The sequence below is a fragment of the Diplotaxodon limnothrissa genome, linkage group LG2, assembly GCF_057381915.1.
Source record: "Diplotaxodon limnothrissa isolate DT_005_m linkage group LG2, D_limnothrissa_male_GT1.1, whole genome shotgun sequence".
In the NCBI taxonomy this organism is placed as follows: Eukaryota; Metazoa; Chordata; class Actinopteri; order Cichliformes; family Cichlidae; genus Diplotaxodon; species Diplotaxodon limnothrissa.
The window spans coordinates 8994090-9014844 of NC_140597.1; the positions used below are offsets into that span (position 1 = coordinate 8994090).

Sequence of the window (20755 nt, forward strand, 5' to 3'; positions counted from 1 at the left end):
ATCAGGCCTAAAAAGGCAGGAGAAGAACAAAGTGATCAATGTGGAGCACTGATAACCACGCATGGATCGCCATCAATCAGGATTTGATTATCTGAATGCATCTGAATAAAAAGTGAAAGTGAAACAAAAAGTTCTGCCACTATCAAAATTTGTGTTCATAACTGCAGAGCTAGAAAATTAACTGGGAGATTTTTTTTGATAAGTTATTAAAGCAAGCAGGAGATATTTACCAAACTTCTGAGGAGTGACACCTTTCTTCTTTTTATTATTTTACACAAGAGTGAACTGGATATTTGGGGGATTTTGTGCAGTAGGTTAGACAAAAATAAGACACTGGAAGACATCGGAGTCCGTGTTTCTGTGTCTTTAAAAAATAACTATGGAAATGTTAAGCATATCAGAATACTATTCTTGCAACCTACAGAGGGTTTATGAGACGTTTTCGCTGTTTTTTTCCCTCTCACACTCATGAGCGTCTCTTAACAGCATCACTAACTCACTCAGTTATTCCCTCTGAAGACAAATCAGCATCTCTCCACCTGATACAGTTGTGCTAAGTGCATCTGTAGTCATTCAAATGAAGAAGACTTTCAAAAATGGCGTTTATTAAAAAAAAAGAAACCACCATGCTGACTTCCTCATCTTCAACATAACAATTGAGATAGAAAATGGCGTTGAACCTTGACACAAAGCATTCAGTCAAATAAATAAATACAACATCCTTCAAAGATCTGTGAGAGAAACCTAAGAATAATCCCACATCTTCACGCCAGACTGACAGTTCAGAATTAACGGCAGACTACAAAACAGAAAATCTGAGAACATTTAGAACACGTTTAGCTAAACGTGTCATACAGATGCGCACGTCCCAGAAACACCACGCAGAGTTACCCTGCTTGTCTGAACCACAGACAGGCTCACAGACTACCACCAGAGGATTCGTTCATGGGATTACATCGTGATACGCACAAATCATGTCAGTAGTACATTTTAAAGCATGTTTTTAACATAAAACAAAAATCTGCCGTCAATGTGTTGCTTTTAAAAATATTTGTATCTTTCGTAGGGCTGAACGAAGGCCGGAAATATGAGCTCTGTGATCACAAGTTCAAATTAACCCAGCAAAGGTCAGTCAGCCCATATATTTCAGCCAGAGGGTCACTCAAATGGTTCCTAATGATTTTCTTGGATGGTCTTTGACTAATGCAGGAAATACTGTAAGAGTCATACTCGAAGTCTGATTTGACAAAGCTCAAATACAGATCTAATTAATTGACCATTAAAGACTGGAACAAAGGGGTACACAGCTATAATACAGCTCTGCTAAAATACCTAAAGTTTACTTTTTAAATTGTAAGTAAAGGGAAATTAAACTAAAATACAAAATTACCAATATTTCTTAACAAAGAGTAGTTAGAGCTCAAAAACTAACTCTAAAATCACAAATAGCTTTAAACTTTAGTTGTATGGATTAAAACAAATTCAGTAAATTCTGATTAATGTTGAACTTTGGACTTGTTGACAGGCTTGGTTTTCTTTCAGAGCCCAGATGTCCTCCTGTGAAAGTTCTTATGATAAGCAATCAATCACGTCTAGCTTCATATGCAAGACATGTGAGCGAGTTCACCAAAATGCTAAACAATTCCTGTAGGACTGTTTCTGTTTTATTTGCTGGATGTGTGCTTCTAAAACCCTAAAAATACGATTTAAATATGGAAATTAAACTGATTGACGGCCAAAACGTGTGAAGATGTCCACTGGAAATTTGCATGGAAACAAAACATTGGATTCTTGTAATGGCTGGAGAAACTCAGAGATTTTCAAACAGTGCCATCTACAAAAAAACAACAAAAAAACCAAAAAGAAAAAACCCAAAGAAAGCAACAAAACACACCTGAAGCTCCATTAGTCACTGCAGTTCTTTACAGGGTAGCATTTGCTTTACTCTTTGTTTAGTCACTACTAATGCAGTTTAAATGTAACAGCAGTCTGAGGCGCTGCACCTGACTGACTGCAGGCCCTGATTATCAAGAAGCTGCAGCAGATTACATAAACCAGCATGCAGACTTTTTTTACACGACCCAGTACTTTCAAACTTTAATCATACGGTGTGTTTTTTTGTTCTTTTTTTGTTTTGCTGGTGTGAGGAAATACAGTATGTGCCAGAGCTGGAATGCAGAGCAAAGTCACTGGATTCTTTCACTTTGAGGGAGTCGCGTTCAAAAGCTTAAAGGCTGTTAAATGACTGACTGGGCCTCAGTTATAAGTAGCCTGGCTCTTAGGGTAGCTTGGCCGAGTTTCCAACAAGGCTGCTGTCCTTGAGCTAATCCAATGCTAGCTGGCGGCTGCTACTGGCTTTGCATGCTTTCTTGACCTAACAGAAAAACGCTAACTCACACAAACTGGAATACGAGCCAATTGGATGCAGAAAAACCTGGTGAATAAGCAGCCCGCCATGTTTGCACCTGGGAAATCACTAAGTCAGTTTAATTTGATCTCTGGTGTGATAGAGAGGGAGTTTAAAATGAATCCTTGCACACTGCTCCTGAACACCACCTCCTCACTTTGTGTCATGAGAAAAATTTATATCACATTTACACATAATGGAGTTCACATGTTAGGTACTGTTGGTGGCAATAACAGCCTGCTGCTTTCACAAGAACACTCAAGCTTAGTGTTGTTCACATTTTACTGACTGAAAGCTGAGAAAAGCCTGCATTATATCAGCTGAACTGTTGACACTCAAATCCAGTAAGACCTGTATGAAACAGAGACGTGTCTGATGAAATTTTGGCTCATATTGTGCAGATTTTTCCTCAATTTCCAGCTGACTTACATTAATTTCACAAAGAAGAAGCTCCTTCCAGTGTTTTTAATTGCAAAAAGAAGGCCAGACATTACTGACCGTATCCTTTTGGTCATTCATTTTGAAATCTTTTTAACACATCTTCAAAGATACTACACTGTAAAAGTTGTTCACCAGCTTGTAATCCTTTAAATAAAAGTGGACACATACAAAAAGATGGAAAACAAAGACTCACAGCACAAAGTCAGAAAGAGTGAAACTTAAAAATGGGAAAAAATCCAACTGAAAGTCAGCATTTTCCATCTCACTTGTGTCAGTTCAGCATGATGTGAGTGGTAAAAAAAACAAAACAAAAAAAAAGTATTGCACTGGTTTGATGTGAGTCTATGGATGGGCGGTCATCATATAAATAACAACAAGAACCAAGAACGGTAATACCATAACAGTAGTAGTAATAATAATAATAATAATAATAATAATAATAATTGTAACGCTAATAAAAACAGTTCAGACTAAGGTCCCCTCCAGCTGCCGTTTTACCACTGCTGCCAACTGAAGTCATCGTTGGATCCAAAGACCAGGAAGAAGCCCAGGATCGTTCCAAAGATGACTACGTTACCTGTTAGCACAAGCGCACATGCTCCCCAGGCAATCTGTAAAGTGATAAAGGAAATTCAGGTGAATGCTGAATGCTACAGAGCTTATTTGGGTAACTGAGACATTTTATTTTGCTGATTTAAAGACCTGCTTTTTGTAGAATTCAGCTCTAAATCATTAACATGCAAAGTACTTTTTCAGAGTTGGACAAAAAGGAACTGACAGTTAAAGTTACATGGAGAAACCTTTGGAATGCAAGCATGCTGATCCACACAGGTATGCACACATGGGTATTCACAGACGCGGACTAAAGCTTTCTTGGCTGCTGCCTCAAAGCACACTGTGCGCTGTCTATCTTGCGTGCTGCACAATATCGTGTATTATTTAGTAAATATTGATATCTATGACTAGCTAGTTTATTGTGATGGTGCTTTGTTTTCTCTATTATTATGTTGCTCTTTGTTGTTTGCTGTCTCCTCTGTTTGTTTTTTTTGTTTGTTTTTTTTTTTTTCTCCATACAGGTGACCCAGGAGTTCTTTTTTTTTTTTCTCTCTCTTCCCCCCCCTTCTCACCGTCTCTTCTCCCCTTTGGTTTTCTTTCTTTCTCTCCCCCTCTTTCTCTCATTCATTCCCCCTGTCCTATTTATTAAAAAAAAAAAAAAAAAAAAAAAAAAAATGACAAAGGATGAACTGAAGCTCTGCCATCACGTAATGTCGCATACTGCTGTTTCTGATGTCATTTAGAAAAAAAAAAAAAAAAAAAAAAAAAAAAAAAAAAAAAAGTTAGACAATCGTTCACACACCCTTGTTGCACTTTTTTCCACCTTTTACGAAACAAGGCGGTGACTCGTTGACAAGCAGTATTTAGCAGTTGCTAAATTGTCCTATCAGTTGGTGCAGTAATAATAATAATAATAATAATAATAATGGATTGCATTTATATAGCGCTTTCAGGGCCCTCAAAGCGCTATACAGTTCCACTATTCATTCACTCTCACATTCACACACTGGTGGAGGCAAGCTATGGTTGTAGCCACAGCTTCCCTGGGGCAGACTGACAGAAGTGAGGCTGCCATATCGCGCCATCGGCCCCTCTGGCCATCACCAGTAGGCGGTAGGTGAAGTGTCTTGCCCAAGGACACAACGTCGGGGCTCGAACCAGCAACCTTCCAGTTACAAGACGAACTGCCAACTCTTAGAGCCACGATCGCCCCTTAACATTAACTAAGAAATCATATTTAAAAATCAGATTAAAGACTATATATGCTGTTGTGCACCCTGATCATTTCATAGCATACGTTACTGTTCTTTTAATTAATTCAACTGATTATGTTATTTAGGCCCCTTTGCTGGCTGCTTTCAGCCAGTTTAAAACCAAAATAACCCAAAAATGGTTATAATCTTTTTTTCTTTCTTTGCAACAAGCTGTGTCATGAATGCTTTAAAGCAAACTGCATATAATATAGTCTACTATCTTTTTTTTGGATGGCTGGAGAAACTACAGAGACTGCTAAGGACCAGAAAGTCAAATCAGACTTCCTCAAACTAATGACTGAGCTCCAGCACTCTACCTAAAATGTCCTAAGAAATGATGTGCTTGCATGCATGTCGCTCATAGAGAAATGCAGAACCTCTGCATTTATCTGCACAACTGATAATCATTTGAAACACTGGATGCTGTTTACAGCACCTTTGCAGTCATTTATCACTTGCTGGTGGTGAATATAATCTGTTTATAATTGGCCCTGCTGGCTGACCACACAATGAAACTGTCACTTTCATTGGGCGTAAATACTGAAAGATACAGGAAGTCTATGACCTCACAACACTATACTTGCAGTTATCTGTCAGAGTTTAGCTCTTTATTGTTTTACACTTAGATTTTTGATTAACTGAGCTCTTCTGCTTTCGCCATTTTTCCATACTTCTGTGATACTTTTGTATAGCTTTTTTTAGCCATCTTGTTTTATGTCATTGTATTTATTTTATTGAGCAAGGCACTTTTTTTTCATGTTTTGGTTGCTGTTGCTTTTAGCTTATCTTAAAACTAAGCCCTTATATAGTTGTGTGTACTTTATATAGACAAAAGTCAGAACATTTAAAGTAAGCCCAACGCAGAGGATCCAGACCCTTGGTTTGGGAACCACTGCTTAAATAACCATGCAGTACACGCTGAATTAACAGGTTTCAGTTACTTACTACTTCAGCTCTTGCAAAGACGATTGGCAGGCCGAAAGCTGAGATGACGATGCCCGTCGTGAGGAAGATGGCCAGCTCTTTGCAGGCGTTACTGGCCGAGTCTGTGTCATCGACCACTCTCCGCGAGATGCAGTAAGGGATGGGAGAGAGGATGTAGAAAAAGAGCAGGAACAAAGGCCAGTATTTGCTGCAGAGAGGCGAAAAAGCGAGAGAAACAGGGGGCATAAACACCCACATGCTATGATGACAAAGGATGCAGTGAAGTGAATCGAAGGATAAAGAAGGAATCGCTGCTGAGCACTCCACACGCCAACTTAAGGGGTTTCTTTCATAAGGCAGGAGCTACGTTTCTGTAACCTCTAGATTTGAATACAGATCAGATGCAGGCCTGCAAAAAACATATCCATCTATATTGTTTTTAACACTAGCATGTAATTTGACAAGAATCTCAAAGAGCTAGATTATTATACAGTTGCGTGAAAGCTCTGTACCTGGGGAGATATTTCACTGATGAAAAACGAACAAAAAAAATAAAACTGTAAAAATAAAACTGTGTGGAAAACATTGTGCTATATATATATATATATCCAAGGAATTACGCATTTTCTTGTCACTTATAGGCTGATAAATACGCATTATGCTGAAGTGAAGCTGTTATTTACTGTAAATACAATGGCTGAAATGCAAATTAGATGAAAAAAGGCCAAATATGTTGCTGTTGCTCATCCCACATACAGCAAACGAGAAACTGTCTGCACTCATTAGAATAATAACCAAGAGGTGTGATGGTGTGCACACACACAAAACTGATCAGGTTGTCTTGTAAGTAAAGAGTATAATTATCCTGCAAACTGCAAGAACTTCTATTAACCTAAAAGTGTATATAAAGTGCTATAATTCTAAAACAGGCTTTGTACTATGGCTGTGCAATTACACATCACTTAAAATTATAATACACAGATTATTATAACAATATAGCTGAGATAGATGCTTATTTATTTTTTTCTACAGGTTTAGTTCAGTTCACATATATTTAATTAATTATTTATCTTATTAAGGTGAATTATAATTAACGTTGATGGCAAAAAGTAAGCTTGTACTTTTAAATAAAGCCACTGTTTTTCCAGAGTGTGAGTAATTCTAACAAATAACCATTTCTCATTAATGGCCAAACTAAATGTGATTTCAAAACTGAACAGCCTTACTTTTATAAAAGCATCAGTAAATCAGCCTACTTACTGGTTTAAATCGCACCTTTCGAACATTTAATACCATCAAGATTCCAGCTTCAAGAATAAGACTAAAACTGTCCTGAACACCATCGGGAAACATCTAAGCAGCACATCAATTTAATGAAAATGATACAGTTTTATTACAACATCTTCCCATCCCGAAACAATTGTGCAACATTTTTTTTTTCCAGTTTACCTTCTTATCTTTACACAGACTGCATGTGTAGAGTTTCTCCAGTCTAACAAACCACTAACTGCACTTACACTAAAAGCCACATGAACACATTAACACAGCACTTTTCCTATCACATACATCATATGTTTAACCTCTTCACTCTTCTCCACTAGGATCATTTTCTCTGTTTGTTGCCAGTGTACATTCATAGACCTGAAAAACCAGGATTATTTAATCATCAAACAGCTTCATATGACCACTACATCTGATTGGCAATGTTAGGATGAATTAAGCCACAAAAGGTAAAGATATCCTGGGTATGTTGAATTTACCTCTATTTTTTTGTTATTCTGTTTTTTAGGAGGGGGGTGACACGTGAAGATGATGTGAGTCACATTTAACCTAAAGTTATGATTGTTCAAAAAGGCATGAGAAAATAAAGTAAATTTAAAAGTACCAAATTCCAGCCCACATTTATGTACTTCAAGAGCCTGTAACTCTGATAATTGCTTAATTTAATGCAATCCTGCTTTCCTCCACTAAAAGTGGTCAGGTTCTGTCACACTTCCCTGGTTTTATATGGTGTCCTTATGCTCTAGATGTTCTAAGAACGCTAATCTGGTCATGAATGCAGCTATAGTTAAAGCTGTGAAGCTGTGACGGGATCATCAAAGGTGCCAGGAAGTACTAGGCTCACATGGTCTGTGATGGTTATACTTACTCATACACAGGGAGGGCACATCCAAGCATGAGGAACATGAGGCCGATGGCCCCTCCAAAGGAAAGGCTGATGAGAGCTGCAAGAGAAGCAGAGGATAGGGGGACCCCAGTGTTAGCACAGGGTATTATCCACAGGAAATCACTAATCTCATGGTGGCTGCAGGGCCCCTGGAGATTTGGGGCTACCATGTGATGAATCAGCTGATTTCACGTGTGTGACAGCTACGTTAGCAGCATAAACCCTGCTAACATGGGTCCACGTTAAACCCAGACAGCCATAGTCCGTGCGGCCACTGGTTAAATTCTATTAAAATCCCAGCGGCTGCCTGGAATCAGTCAGCGGCTGTGGGAAGTTAAGGCGCAGCTAGCATTAGCGTTACGGTTATTTCTGCGTTGTTGTAGTATTAAACAAGAATGGCGTTAACTGTGGCGCAAGAATGCAGCACGCTGCACTGCTACATTGTTTTCATTACGAAACGCAGAAGTTGGTTTGGTTATTTTTGTTATGTTGCGGTTGCGGTTGCCTCTACCGAAACAGTGCAGGTTCATCACCGAGCTAATGCTAACGTCTGTCAGTACTGGCCCTGCGCTAACTCCTTCTATCGTTACTTATCTGAGCGTGACAAACGTGCCTTGTGCACATTTTGTTGAAATTATATAAACAGAGGCTGAGTTCAGAAGCTTTCTGAAGGGAATGAAAATCCCCTGCTGCTTACCTTTAATCCCGGCCATCTCTGCTGGACAAAAGCTCGCCACACAGCCCGGACGAATGACAACAGTCCCCCCTCCTTTGCTCGGTAGCCGAGTCCGACCGAAGCCAACCGAGTCTCCCCGTAGCTCCTACCCTGCCCACCGTGCTGCTTTCATATGCTGACACAAATGTAGGAATTCCGATAATTACCACTACGATCCTAAAAGCACCCAAATTAAAAGCACTGACACCGCAGAACTGTTCGTTTTAGAATTCTATAAACTCCTCCAAAAGTATTCATAAATATAATTTCCTTAATGTGTAGGCTAATAAATGTAGTTTAATATAAAGTACTATGTTTGCACTTCAATTTAACGTGTAGTAGGGTTAGCCGTGAATGCGTCAGTTGCATGCGTCATTTTGAAATTAAAAACTACATGCCCCCCAAATAGTAGGCTTTTATTAACATTGGAAGAGCGTCCCAATTTATGACTACGTTTCATTTATTCCGCACAGAAATTATTTAAAAATTAATAAACGTATTTGTTGCTGTCCCGGATGTAAACACATTCTGTTTCCGGCACCGAGAGCGTCCACTCAGCGGAGATGGCGAGTGGAGGAGTATCTGTGGCTTCTCTTTGGACCGAAGTCAACCGCTGCGGACAGAATGGAGACTACACCAGAGCCCTCAAAGCCCTTACTAAAAGTAGGTATACAGGCTGACTCTGAAAACGGAACCAGAGAGCGGACACGCGGCGGATTTTCCCCTCTGCTCCCGCAGAGCAGTACCAGCTGTTAGCATGTGTCTGAGCTAACGGCAGTCAGGGTGTTAAATACACCCGTGGAGCTTCGTGTATTAAGCTCTGATTAACGATGTGTAATAAACATATATATATACCTGCTGAATTAGCTATTTGTTGTGTGACTTTGAGCCATCGTTAAATAATATTTAGCCCCCTAAATCCACTGTCTCATGACTGACGTGTCCCTAGCCAACCACGACAGCTAACCCATGATTAGCCAGGCGGCTGTCCTGGAAACGTTAAGCGGCTGCTTTACACTCCTCTGTCCTTGCACAATCACATCAGCGTCAGGGCAAAATCTTTTTTTTGTTCGTAGCGAGTGATGTTCACTGCTGTTTTCTTTCTGTCCTGTCGCAGTTTTACACGAAAACAGAGACGATGTGACGGCACTGCACTGTAAAGTGGTTTGCCATATCCAGAATGGGAGCTTCAAAGAGGCGCTAAATGTGATGAACACCCACTCAAAGGTGCTCGGCAGGTAAGCGGCACGCTGTCACTCACCTGTGCTTGACGTATAAATTACTCCTGTAGTTCACTGTTGACATTTAAGTGTCTAACGGTGTATAGTTTCACAGCAATTCTGCCATGCTCTAAGAAAAACGTACAAAAGTCTTGTAAGGTTTGTTCTTTATGGTGTGTTGCACATTTAAACCCTTTTTCGGGGGTGGATGGGGGTCTTTTTTCCACTCAGTGAGGTGGTGTTTGAGAAGGCATACTGCGAGTACCGGCTGAACAGAGTGGAGAGCTCCCTGAAGACCATCGAGAGTGCTCCTGAGCAGACAGACAAGCTGAAGGAGCTTTACGGTCAAGTGGTGAGGCTTATATTATATTATATTATTACTGTTTGTAGTCATGCAGTTGATGGAAGCTGTAGGAAAGAGTTGATGAAGCTAGGTTAAGACCTTAAGGCACTATAGAATTTTGCTTTAAGAGCGGCAGAGAAATATGTGAGGGTAGTGTAGTACATGTATGAGGACAGTAAGGAGGTGGCAATAGAGACTTGCAGGTCGACAGATGAGGTCAGGCAGGAGCCTCAGTGGACTGATGTTCACAAATAAGACTGATTTGTAGTAAGACAGAAATACAGCAAGACAGAGAAGCAAAACGGAATATATGATGTAACAGTGAAGACGCAAGGAGCAGAGGTGTATCTTGAGTAGTTTAAATATTTGTCAGTCATCCAAAGCAACACACAGTACACCAGAGAGCTTTATAAGAGAGTGTAGGCAGGGTGGAGTTAGTGTTTGCAGTGATTTGTGACAGAAAGATAGCAGCAAGAGGGAAGGGGAAGGTTCACAAGATGGTGGGGACTTCTATGATGTATGGTTTGAAGATGTTGGCGACACTGACCAAAAGAACGGAGAGCGAGCCGAAGATGTTAAAATTTTCATTGGGAGTGACCAAGATAGGAGTTAGAGAGGCAAGGCTGAGATGGTGTGGACATGTGCAGAGCAGGGATAGTGGATATATTGGACAAAGAATGATGAACAAGAAGCTGCCAGGCAGGAGGAAAAGAGAAAGACCACAGAGAAGTTTCATGGATGGTAGTGAAGGAGGGCATGCAGAGGGTTGATCTGACAGTAGAGTATGCTGGAATATGGTGAGATGGAAGCAGATGATCCCTAAAGGGAGCTGTTGATAGAAGTAGATTATATTACTGTATTTATTTATTTATTTATTTTACATTTTTTTTATACAGTTTAGTGTATATTTACTGTTTGTGCTAAAGAAGTCAGTCATTGGTCATCTACTTGTTGAAAAGAGCAGCAAAGTTAGAAGAAAAGAAAGTGTTGAGGCCTTTAAAGCTGCTGATTGTTAATATGTGGCATTTTAAAATCTGATCATCTAGCATCAGAACTGCAAACAAATCATATTCAAATTAAACGGTATACAATAAATGCAAACAGCTTGCTGTTTGAATATGTGGCTTCTGTATTTGAAACATGATTGTAAAAACATTTAAATGTTGTTAAGTAACATTGTAAAAAAGCAGATAGCAAAAGTGTAATTGAGCAATTTTTCTCTGAAACGGAGACATCAGGGTTGTAGAGCGAAGCATTTTCACCTCTTAACGCCACTGCTCTATTTATGTTTGTCTTAAAGTAACTTCAGTGTTGTTAAAACTATCCCCAATATTTGTGAATATCAGCTTGTTACAATCTTTATGCAGTCTGTATGATTTACTATTATTATTTATTACAGTGAGACATTCTTTTGAGAACACAAGTGTTTTGGGTTTTGTTGGTTGGTGAGTGAGAATGAGAGATTTGTAATAAATGGTCAGCTTGGCAATTTCTGTGTATTTCTAACAGGATATTATTTTCGTCTTGTTGTGAGAAGAGTGACGACGTCTGCTAATCTGAACCAGCTCTTTTCTTTGTGCAGTTGTACAGACTGGAGCGCTACGATGAGTGCAAGTCTGTCTACACGGATCTGATCAGGAACTCCCAGGACGAGTACGAAGAGGAGAGGAAGACCAACCTCGCCGCTGTGGTGGCTGCAATGAGTCAGTGGGAGAAGGCTCCAATGGTAAGCATTCATTGGCACAGTTCATCAGTCAGCTTTTCATTTGAGTTTTTAAATCAAAAACTTACTCCCTCCACTTTGTTGCACAGAACTGGAGTCGGACTGTTTGAGTAGAACTAGAATAAACTCATGTTTGAACATGTTATGTTTTCCTTTTGCAGGAAGATCTGGGTCTGCCTGAGTCAACGTATGAGCTCTGCTACAATGCTACCTGTTCTCTGATTGGCCAAGGAAAGCTTACAGAGGCCCTCAATAAACTACAGCAAGCAGAAGGTCAGTTTATATTCAGTCTCTGCTATCAAGCTGGTGTTTGATGTATTTTTAAAATGATGTAATGACCTCAGACATAAACTGATCATTTCTTCTGACAGAGCTTTGCAGAGTCTCGCTGGCAGATGATTCTGTAAGTGTTTTTGAGACCTATTTCAATTTCACTTCTAGTAATTTCACCTAAACGATGGTCCAGAAGTATGTCACAAGTCTAGTGAAATTTAGTCCACTCTTAACATACTTTTAAGTCTTAAAATATTCTACATTTATGCATTATTTACATAAAAATTGTATGGGAATAACCTTGCTGTAATCATATTTTGGCCATATATGTATATTGATATGCTAAGCTTGTTCATAATTATCTTGTATTTGTAACACTTAGTTTTCACCGTTTTCCAGCTAATCACCATCATTTCTTGTTTGTCCCTTTCAGGATATGACTGAGGAGGACATCCAGTCGGAGCTGGCCGTCATCCATTCTCAGATGGCGTACGTCATGCAGTTGCAGGGTCGCACAGATGAGGCTCTGCAGCTCTACAACCAGGTCATCAAGCTCAAGTGAGTTGTGGCATCATCGCATCAAATTTAGTCTCAAAAAAGATGATGGGGATGCATTTAGACAGTTCAGAAGCATCTAGAGGCAGGCATTAAGTTGTTAAATAGATTTTCAGCTTGCTCTAATTCTTTGATTTAATTTCAGGCCATCTGACGTGGGGCTGCTTGCTGTGACTGCCAACAATATCATCACCATAAACAAGGTGGGTTTGAACCTCCCTGAAATCCACTTTCAGACGCTAAACAGGGATCATAAAACTAAAATTTCAGCCACGACGCTGGTGCTAAGGCTCGGTCTCTTTCCTCAGGACCAAAACGTGTTTGACTCAAAGAAAAAGGTGAAGCTGACAAATGCTGAAGGTGTTGAGTACAAGCTGGCAAAGAAACAGCTGCAGGCCATTGACTTCAACAAAGCCTTGCTGGCCATGTACACTAATCAGGTACGGGTGTGATTGGAGGAGGAATGAAAAATAATTAATAATAGGTAATTATTTTCACACCGATGGTGCTTTTGCCCGTTAACAGGCTGACCAGTGCAGGAAGCTGTCATCCAGTCTTCAGGCTCAAAATCCAGGACATCCACGGCCGGTCCTTATCCAGGTGGCTCAGCTGTGCAGAGAGAAGCAGCACAGCAGGGCCATAGAGCTGCTCCAGGTATTAATGATGCACACTGCTCCTTATTATGAGAACCGATACACATTCTCCTCCTTTTGTCTGATTATGAGAAAATGATCAAATGATGCACCAGTTAACCTAAAAAATCACAGTGGTGAAAGCTGATTGAATATATAGTTAATATCGCACTTTAAAAATCCTTCAATGAAAATGTTAAAAAGTATAGAAGCAGAAAAAAGTACTGAAAGATTTGCTTTTTTCAGTTTTTTTTTTTTGTTGTTTGTTTTTTAAAAGAATTCATCTACGAAATGTTTTCACTGTGGTTGTGTGGTTTTTAAAAATACTGAAAAATGTCTTCACAGTTAAAAGTGATGCTTAACTGTGAAGACGGGAATACAAAAAGGGATACAAAAAAAAGATGCCCTAAAACACTTACAACACTATTGGGTTTGGATGAAAATGTTCGTATTTTGTCCTTCAGTAATTAATAGTTTCATTAATTCTGTTAACTGATCTTTTTCTTTTCTTTTTTTTTATTTTGCAGCAATTCTCCGATCAGAATCCAGAGAGTGCGTCTGGCATCAAACTGACAATGGCACAACTCTATTTAGTACAAGGTAGTGATCTGCATTCGAACACACACACCCCGCTCTGTCTTACTGTTTTTTTTCTCTGTGGACGTGATAGTATTTCATATTTCTAGCTTCCTAAAACAAACACGCACATTGATTATTATCGCCTGAGTACTGAAACAACAATAATTAATAAAGAAACAAACGAGTACAACTTCAAAAGGTTTTTTACCTTTAAACTTTGAGCAGTTTAATTTTGATACATGCTCCTCATTAGGTGTTATAATCCAATGAATGGTTTGGTCTTCAGGTCATGTGACAAAAGCCTGTGATGTCCTGAGGTCCATTGAAGAGTTCAAGCACAAACCAGGGATGGTAAGACTAAAGATGCTACTTTGACTTTTTTTTTCTTCTTAAATTGTTGTTTTTCTTAATTAAAATGCCCCGTTAATGTCAAAATTGTTGACTTTTATGTTTTTTGTTCTCTCATATATTTATTTTGACCATGTCATCGTCTCTTCAGGTTTCAGCTCTGGTAACAATGTACTCCCATGAAGAAGACATCGACAGCGCCATCGATGTTTTCAAACAAGCTATTGAGCATTACCAGTCTGAACAGGTTTGTGTGTCACGGATGGTGGTTCGTGTTGTGCAAGTCTGAACCACTGTTTTACACTTTAATTTCTGTTGTGTATAGGTCAAACACTTTTTAAGTGTGCATTTTGATTTCAGTTAGCTTTCATTTTAGACGTGTGAACGTGTTCCCACTGTGTCTTTTCTCCTACACAGCCTGGATCTGCTACACATTTGGCTCTTGTAAGAGAAGCTGCCAATTTCAAGCTGAAGTATGGACGGAAAAAAGAAGCCATTAGTGATCTGGAGCAGCTGTGGAAGTGAGTTAAATCCCTGCTAAACACTCGGCTGGTTCAACATGTGTCAAGTCTTTTTAAATCTCACAGATGCTGGTTTTATTTCTTTATAAAATATACCTCAAATGTCATCAAACAGTTTTCATAAAAATCACTTTTCTCAAAACAGACAAAACACCAAGGACGTCCACACATTGGCACAACTCATCTCTGCATATTCTCTAGTGGACACGGATAAAGCCAAATCGTATCCTTTCATATTATTAAATACAACTTATGGACGCTTAAACGGTTTTGTTTTGTTTTTTTTACTAACTGGAACATATTTGGATTCTCAAATAACATTTGTTTTGTGAAAAATATCAAATATATTCTGATTTTAGCTCCTTCAATTTGAGGATTTGTTATTTTTCTCTGTGGGAAACTAATGTTTTTGTGCTTGGAAGTCAGAGAGAAAACAAAAAAGATAAAAAAGACCTTCTTTAGCTCATTTTCAACAAAGCTTGGTATTATGTTGACAAAATAGTTTATTAATTTTACAAATGATCCATACCTTATTGAAGTAAATGTAACCCAGGAAGACCAGGATGTAATCTGGATGTCAGCAGTTGTTGCATCCTTAGCTTTTTTCTACAGGCTCAGCAAACACCTACCGTCTGCAGACACCATGTCTTTCAACGTGGACGTTGACGAGCTGGAGAATTCCCACGGAGCCACATACGTCAGGAAAAAAGCCGCTAAAGTCGTGGGAGAAAACCCTCCCAAAGAACAAGGGTAAATGTCTGTTACTCTCTTCTGTGGCTACTTTTGTTATTTTTTTTGTTTTTGTGTTTTTGTGTTTTGTTGTGTTTTTTTTGGGGGGGGGGTTGTAAACAAAACATTCAAAAGAACGAGGGACACATTGACAAGTTTCTTTGTTTTTTTTCTCCTTTATTTTCTTTAAAAGCCATGGTGAAATCAAAAAGAAGAAGAAGAAAAAGAAAGGTATGTCTTTCAATCACTTGCTAAGATTTAGATTGAATCTGTTCTGGAAGTTTTTATTTACACATACAAAAGGCCATGAAATTATTTCTTCTAAATGAGCAAAAACATCTAATTGTATCTTTTTTGTTCTCCTTAGAGAAAAAGAGTTTGATTAATGATGTAGGAAATTCAAATGCACACTGAGCGGCCAAAACATTAAAACCACTGTTAGGAAAAGAGAATAATTCTGATTTTTTTTTGTTTTCTCTGTTGAAGATATTTTGTCTAGTTATTGCTCATAAAGTACTCACACCATACCATCTTCCTTTTAGGAAAATTGCCCAAGAACTATGACCCCAAAGTGACCCCTGACCCCGAGAGGTGGCTTCCTATGAAGGAGCGCTCCTACTACAGAGGGAAGAAGAAGGGCAAGAAGAAGGATCAAATAGGAAAAGGCACACAGGGAGCGACGGCAGGAGCTTCAGCAGAGCTGTGAGTAAACTCCGCAGTCACACGCACAACCAGCCGAGGCGCCTGGGTGCAATTTCCTGTAATTGTAAACCCAGTTATTAACGGCACTAATGGAGGAAAAGCAACTGAGATTGTTCTTTTGTTTTCATGCCAATGAACTCTGAAATCAGATCAGAGCCGCAGCTGCTTTGCGGGAGGAAGGGCTCATCTGTTGTTGAGAACAAAATTATTCTCAGTCTCTCCTAAAGGAGAAATCCATCTGCCACCATTCATCTGAACTACCGCAGCTCCAAAACAGAACAGGGGAGAGAACGACTCCATCTACAACAGATTTTTCTGCACATACCCTCACTTTTACTTTGAAATTTCAATTGCTATTAACCAGCTACTTACAGCCCTTGAGCTTGAGTTTCCCTATTAGCAACTGAGCAGGTTACTCTTTGATGCCCTCCAGTTTCTCTTTTACAGAAGCTAAAATTATTTATTAATAATCCTAACAAAGTTTGTGCTGTTGTTGCACCACCCAAGGATGTCTGAAGATGCAGATGCAACTTATTGCTCTTATTTTGAAAGTTCAGTCGCCGTTAACCAGCTGGACTTGGACCCTAATGGCAGGCTGAGCAGGTCACTGTTGAAAGTCAGTTATTCAAACATGGATGATAAACTTATCAAACATCATGCTGCTACCTGAATTTATAAATACATGAAAAGTGGAGGTGGTGGGAGACACTGTCCAACAAAAGCTTTGTTGCTAATCAAACGTTTATTTCACTCATCCACGTCACAGAAGGAAACTCAGATCCTGAATAAACAAACTCAGCGCTATAATTTTCCGGCCCTTCTAACTGCACTGTGGCTCTTTTCTCTCTTCAGGGATGCCAGTAAGACTGCCAGCAGCCCCCCTACCTCACCGAGACCAGGGTCTGCGTCCGGCTCTTCTACTGCCCCCGCCAGCGGCGTAGTTCCCCCACGACAGCAGAAACCGTCGTCCTCAGGCGCCACTCGCAAGAAAGCACCGCAAAAGAAGAAGAAAGGAGGCAAAGGAGGCTGGTAGACAGTGGGAAGCAATGTGAGGAAGAAGGCTGTTGGCATCTGAGCAGCAGAGAATTTAGAAGCTTTTTTTTTTTCCCTTCGTTTTTTTAAAATTCAGTTTTGTTTTTTTTTTTCTTTTATTTTTTCTGTTCAGGTCATTTGATCAAACCAAAATCCTCCCCGCTGCTCATCGACACCATGAATCTGACTTTTTTTTACAAAGTAAAGGAGAAAAAAAAGAGTTGACGATTGAAAGGACAGTTCCACTGAAATTGACTTTTTGTTGCTCTGCAAAACCAGCGTTTGTTTTCACTGAATCAATAACACCACAGATATCCATATTCTCATTAAATGTCCATTGAATTGTCTTCTTGGCTGCATATTTCTACACCTTAACAGTTGCACTGTATTTAGCATTTTTCTTTATTTTTAAGCAAAAACAAATTCTGATCAATCAAAAATGAATTAAGTGTTTAAATCATGTATGCATTAAGGAGCTCAGTCATGTCTTTATTGCATTTTAAGCATTGTTAAGTACTCTTAAAACAGCGAGTATCCTTCATTAGAATTAGGGGAGTTATAAAACTGCTTTTGCAGAGTAACTCAAAGTTCAGAATTTAGGGTAATGGTGCTTAAACCTGTTGAGTTTCAGTATTAGCGTGTCCAGCTCCACCTGATAGTTTCACCTTTCTTTAATATTTCAATGTATTTTCAGTTAGCTACAGTAAAGTAACAGATATTTATTTTTGAATTTATTTGTCTGAATTCAAGCAAAAGGATTTTGATTCTGTCACATGCATGTGTTCAGAAAGACACTATTTTGGCCAAACAGGTTTTCATTTTGTTAAGTCTAAATAAAACTGAACAGCGATGCTCCTGCTGTGAGTTTTTTTCCTAGTATGGCTCATTTTGAGGCTTTGTGCATGAATGGAGATGTTTATAGAAGAGACTGGATGTATTTGTTTATGTTTACTGAAAATTCTCTGCTGGTCTTCTTAAAGATGGGTTGCTGTTTAAATTTTATCCATCACTCCAAAGTTCTTACTCTCACACATTAGAAAAAAAATTTCACCTTAGAGGCTTTTTTTCAGGGGCAAATTTTCCATGACAACATACCTCCTGGGGTCATTAGAGCATACACTGAACGTGTATGGAGAATAGTGGATGTGCTGGAAAAGAGGAAGACCACAGCTATGAATGTGAGATGGAGCCAAATGATCCAGATCATGATGAAGAAAAAGATCATAACTTTGACATTTAAGACTAAATGTAGCTGAAATTAAATTATGCAATGCTTTAAAATGTCCTGTTAATGTAATATTTGGGGGGGTTTTTTAATGGTTAACGCAGGTCATTTTTTATAATTTAAGTAAAGGAAGTTAAACTGCACCTTAAATTTTCTCATACTTAATAATCTCTGTTGCTCTGTGAGATATGAAGCCATCATGTGGTCACAGAGAAAAATTACATGTGTAGCCATTTATTTAAAATCTCCAAAAATCCCTTTTTTGCTTGTTATTATAGGAGGAACTTCTATTATACTGAAAATCAGATTACCGTGGTGTGCTTGTAATATTTTAATCCAGCATTTTTGAAAAAAAACAACAGAATAAACATGGATTTCACTTGCTGTAGTAGCACATAATCTAAAGGTCACTGGTGCATCATTTCTAAGTGATTAACAGCAACAAATGTCAATTTACCAACCAGCTGGTTCACTTCCTGATGCTCTTGCCTGGACTCTGCCTCGCCTCTCTAACGTTGGTCCAAATCCACTAAATCTGAGCAGTCCCTCTGATAAGCTTCTGTCTAATCTTGTCCACCCTGGTTACTCCCAGTCTTATTTTCAGTTCTGCCATGTCCAGCTCACCCTCCTGTCTTTTTGCCAGTACAACTCCATGCTGGTCCTATTCCTGCCTACCTACCTGTATGGCATGAGGTTGCCATAGCACTGCTTTACTCTTACAAAATGTCATAAAAAAGGAAATGTTAAGTTTGTCAAAATAAGCTGTTATTAAGAAAAACCCAGCCTCTCATTGTGCAAAGTCATCCCCTGGGCTAAGTTAGGGCCCAGTATGTTTGATGCACCTGGTTTAAATGGTTTTTACTTGGTACATCCTGCCACTACTGGGCGCTCTTGCTTGGTAATTTGCCATCAACGCACTACACCTGCTTTGACCACAGCTCACTTGTGGAGCAGCCAGCCTGAGTGAATCTCTGTGGGTTTTGGATGAAACGATGCCTCGTTTGCCGTGTGTTTACTCAGACTTCTTCTATGGCCCTCTGACTGAAGATGTGGAGGAGCTACTGGGGCGCTTCCAGCAGATAGACTCGGTCAGGTATGAGGATTTTTCAGCCCTCTGGAGGGAGATGGGCTTCTCTGATCTCTTCATTGGCACCATCAATGCGGGTGAACTGAAGCGGTTCTGCAGGGTGACTCTGGCCACAGCTGTAAAGTACTTCCTACCTCCATACAGCTACCAGATCCGAGTGGGGGGCTTGTACCTGATGTTTGGTTTCTACCACACGCAGCTCGCCGAACCACCTGTGATGATCCGGCTCGCTCTGAAGGACTGGACCCACGTGCAAGCCTTTCTCAAGGAATCTGTAGAATCCGGCCATCTTGATGTAGTTTATATCTACAAGAAGCTTGTGGCATCCAAAGCCATCCACTACACGGCCATGCCGCATTTTCTGACCTTCCAGAAGCAGCAGAAGCCAAAGAAGGACCATGTGTGCCCTGAGTTTCTGAGCAGGACAACCGCGGTGCGTGAGCTCATCAGTGCAGACACCCTGGAAGAGATAGCCAACCTCCAGGGCCTGTACGAGAAGCTGAAGGAGACCACCAAGGATGTGGGTTCCCAGATCACAATGACCCACAGAGACTTCACCTCACGCCTGAGAGACTGCATGTCAGAGTTCATCACCTGGCAGAACAAAACGTTCACCTCACAGCTACTCAAAGACAAGAAGGAAAGAGATGAAGAGGAGGAGGAAGAAGAAGAAGAGGAGGAAGAAGATGAGAAGGAGTCCTGCAGCAAAAGAGCGAGGCTTCTGTCCTCCATCAAGCAGAAGAGCTACAGCAATGTTCAGAAGGCGCCCAAGTCCAGGAGGCACCGGCAGGGTGAGCCAGCGGACTTGTCCAGTTTGGGGACTGAGCAGGTCCAGCGGGTCCCACAGAAAAAAAGACCACCTTCTCTCCGGGCCCGGACCTGGAAGAACCTCGGGGTGAAACAACAGGACAGCAACCTGCCACCCTGGCTGCTGAGTGCTCCTGAGCTGGAGGACGGGGTGCCAGTGAGGAGGACCAACCAGGCGGAGCCCTACAGGATGTGAAGGAGGAGGAGAGAAGATCATTAAAATAATTTAATCTACTATGTTTGTCACTGTTCAACTGGAATAAGTTAAGAAACTATAAATAAATGTTTTTGTTATAAAAATCATAATTTGAAAGGCTTCAATATATCTAAAATAATTTTTCTATACATTTTCGAATCTAACATTAGAAACCAGTTAACTGTGTTTTGTGTTAATTTCATGTTAAACTGTTGCAGGTCTGAATCCTTTTGTAATCCTTAATGAATCACTTACATGCTTTAAAGCCTCTGAAATCACCCAGAAGTGTATTTTAATACCACGGGTGGAAATAGAAAGAAA

The 20755-nt window shown here is 39.8% G+C and overlaps 3 protein-coding genes across 3 annotated transcripts; 2 read left to right on the plus strand and 1 right to left on the minus strand.

Annotated features, from left to right (window-relative positions):
• Positions 1–1461: 1461 nt before the first annotated feature.
• On the minus strand, positions 1462–8500 carry LOC146638182 (leptin receptor overlapping transcript-like 1). The gene is made up of 4 exons (XM_085366748.1): positions 8445–8500; positions 7730–7805; positions 5602–5788; positions 1462–3459 (listed from the first exon to the last, which is right to left on the minus strand). Exons 1-4 carry the CDS (start codon positions 8458–8460, stop codon positions 3343–3345), a joined length of 396 nt encoding a protein of 131 aa, XP_085222874.1. The 5' UTR covers positions 8461–8500; the 3' UTR covers positions 1462–3342.
• Positions 8501–9008: 508 nt separating this feature from the next.
• Positions 9009–17963, plus strand: srp72 (signal recognition particle 72). The gene is made up of 19 exons (XM_085366760.1): positions 9009–9125; positions 9580–9700; positions 9914–10034; positions 11608–11751; positions 11910–12021; positions 12120–12151; positions 12455–12579; positions 12722–12779; positions 12885–13016; positions 13102–13230; positions 13736–13808; positions 14074–14138; positions 14287–14382; positions 14553–14656; positions 14802–14879; positions 15269–15406; positions 15579–15616; positions 15928–16087; positions 16940–17963. Exons 1-19 carry the CDS (start codon positions 9026–9028, stop codon positions 17118–17120), a joined length of 2007 nt encoding a protein of 668 aa, XP_085222886.1. The 5' UTR covers positions 9009–9025; the 3' UTR covers positions 17121–17963.
• A 1373-nt stretch (positions 17964–19336) lies between these two features.
• LOC146638184 (snRNA-activating protein complex subunit 1-like) lies at positions 19337–20434 on the plus strand. The gene has a single exon (XM_085366771.1). It carries the CDS (start codon positions 19337–19339, stop codon positions 20432–20434), a length of 1098 nt encoding a protein of 365 aa, XP_085222897.1.
• Positions 20435–20755: the final 321 nt, after the last annotated feature.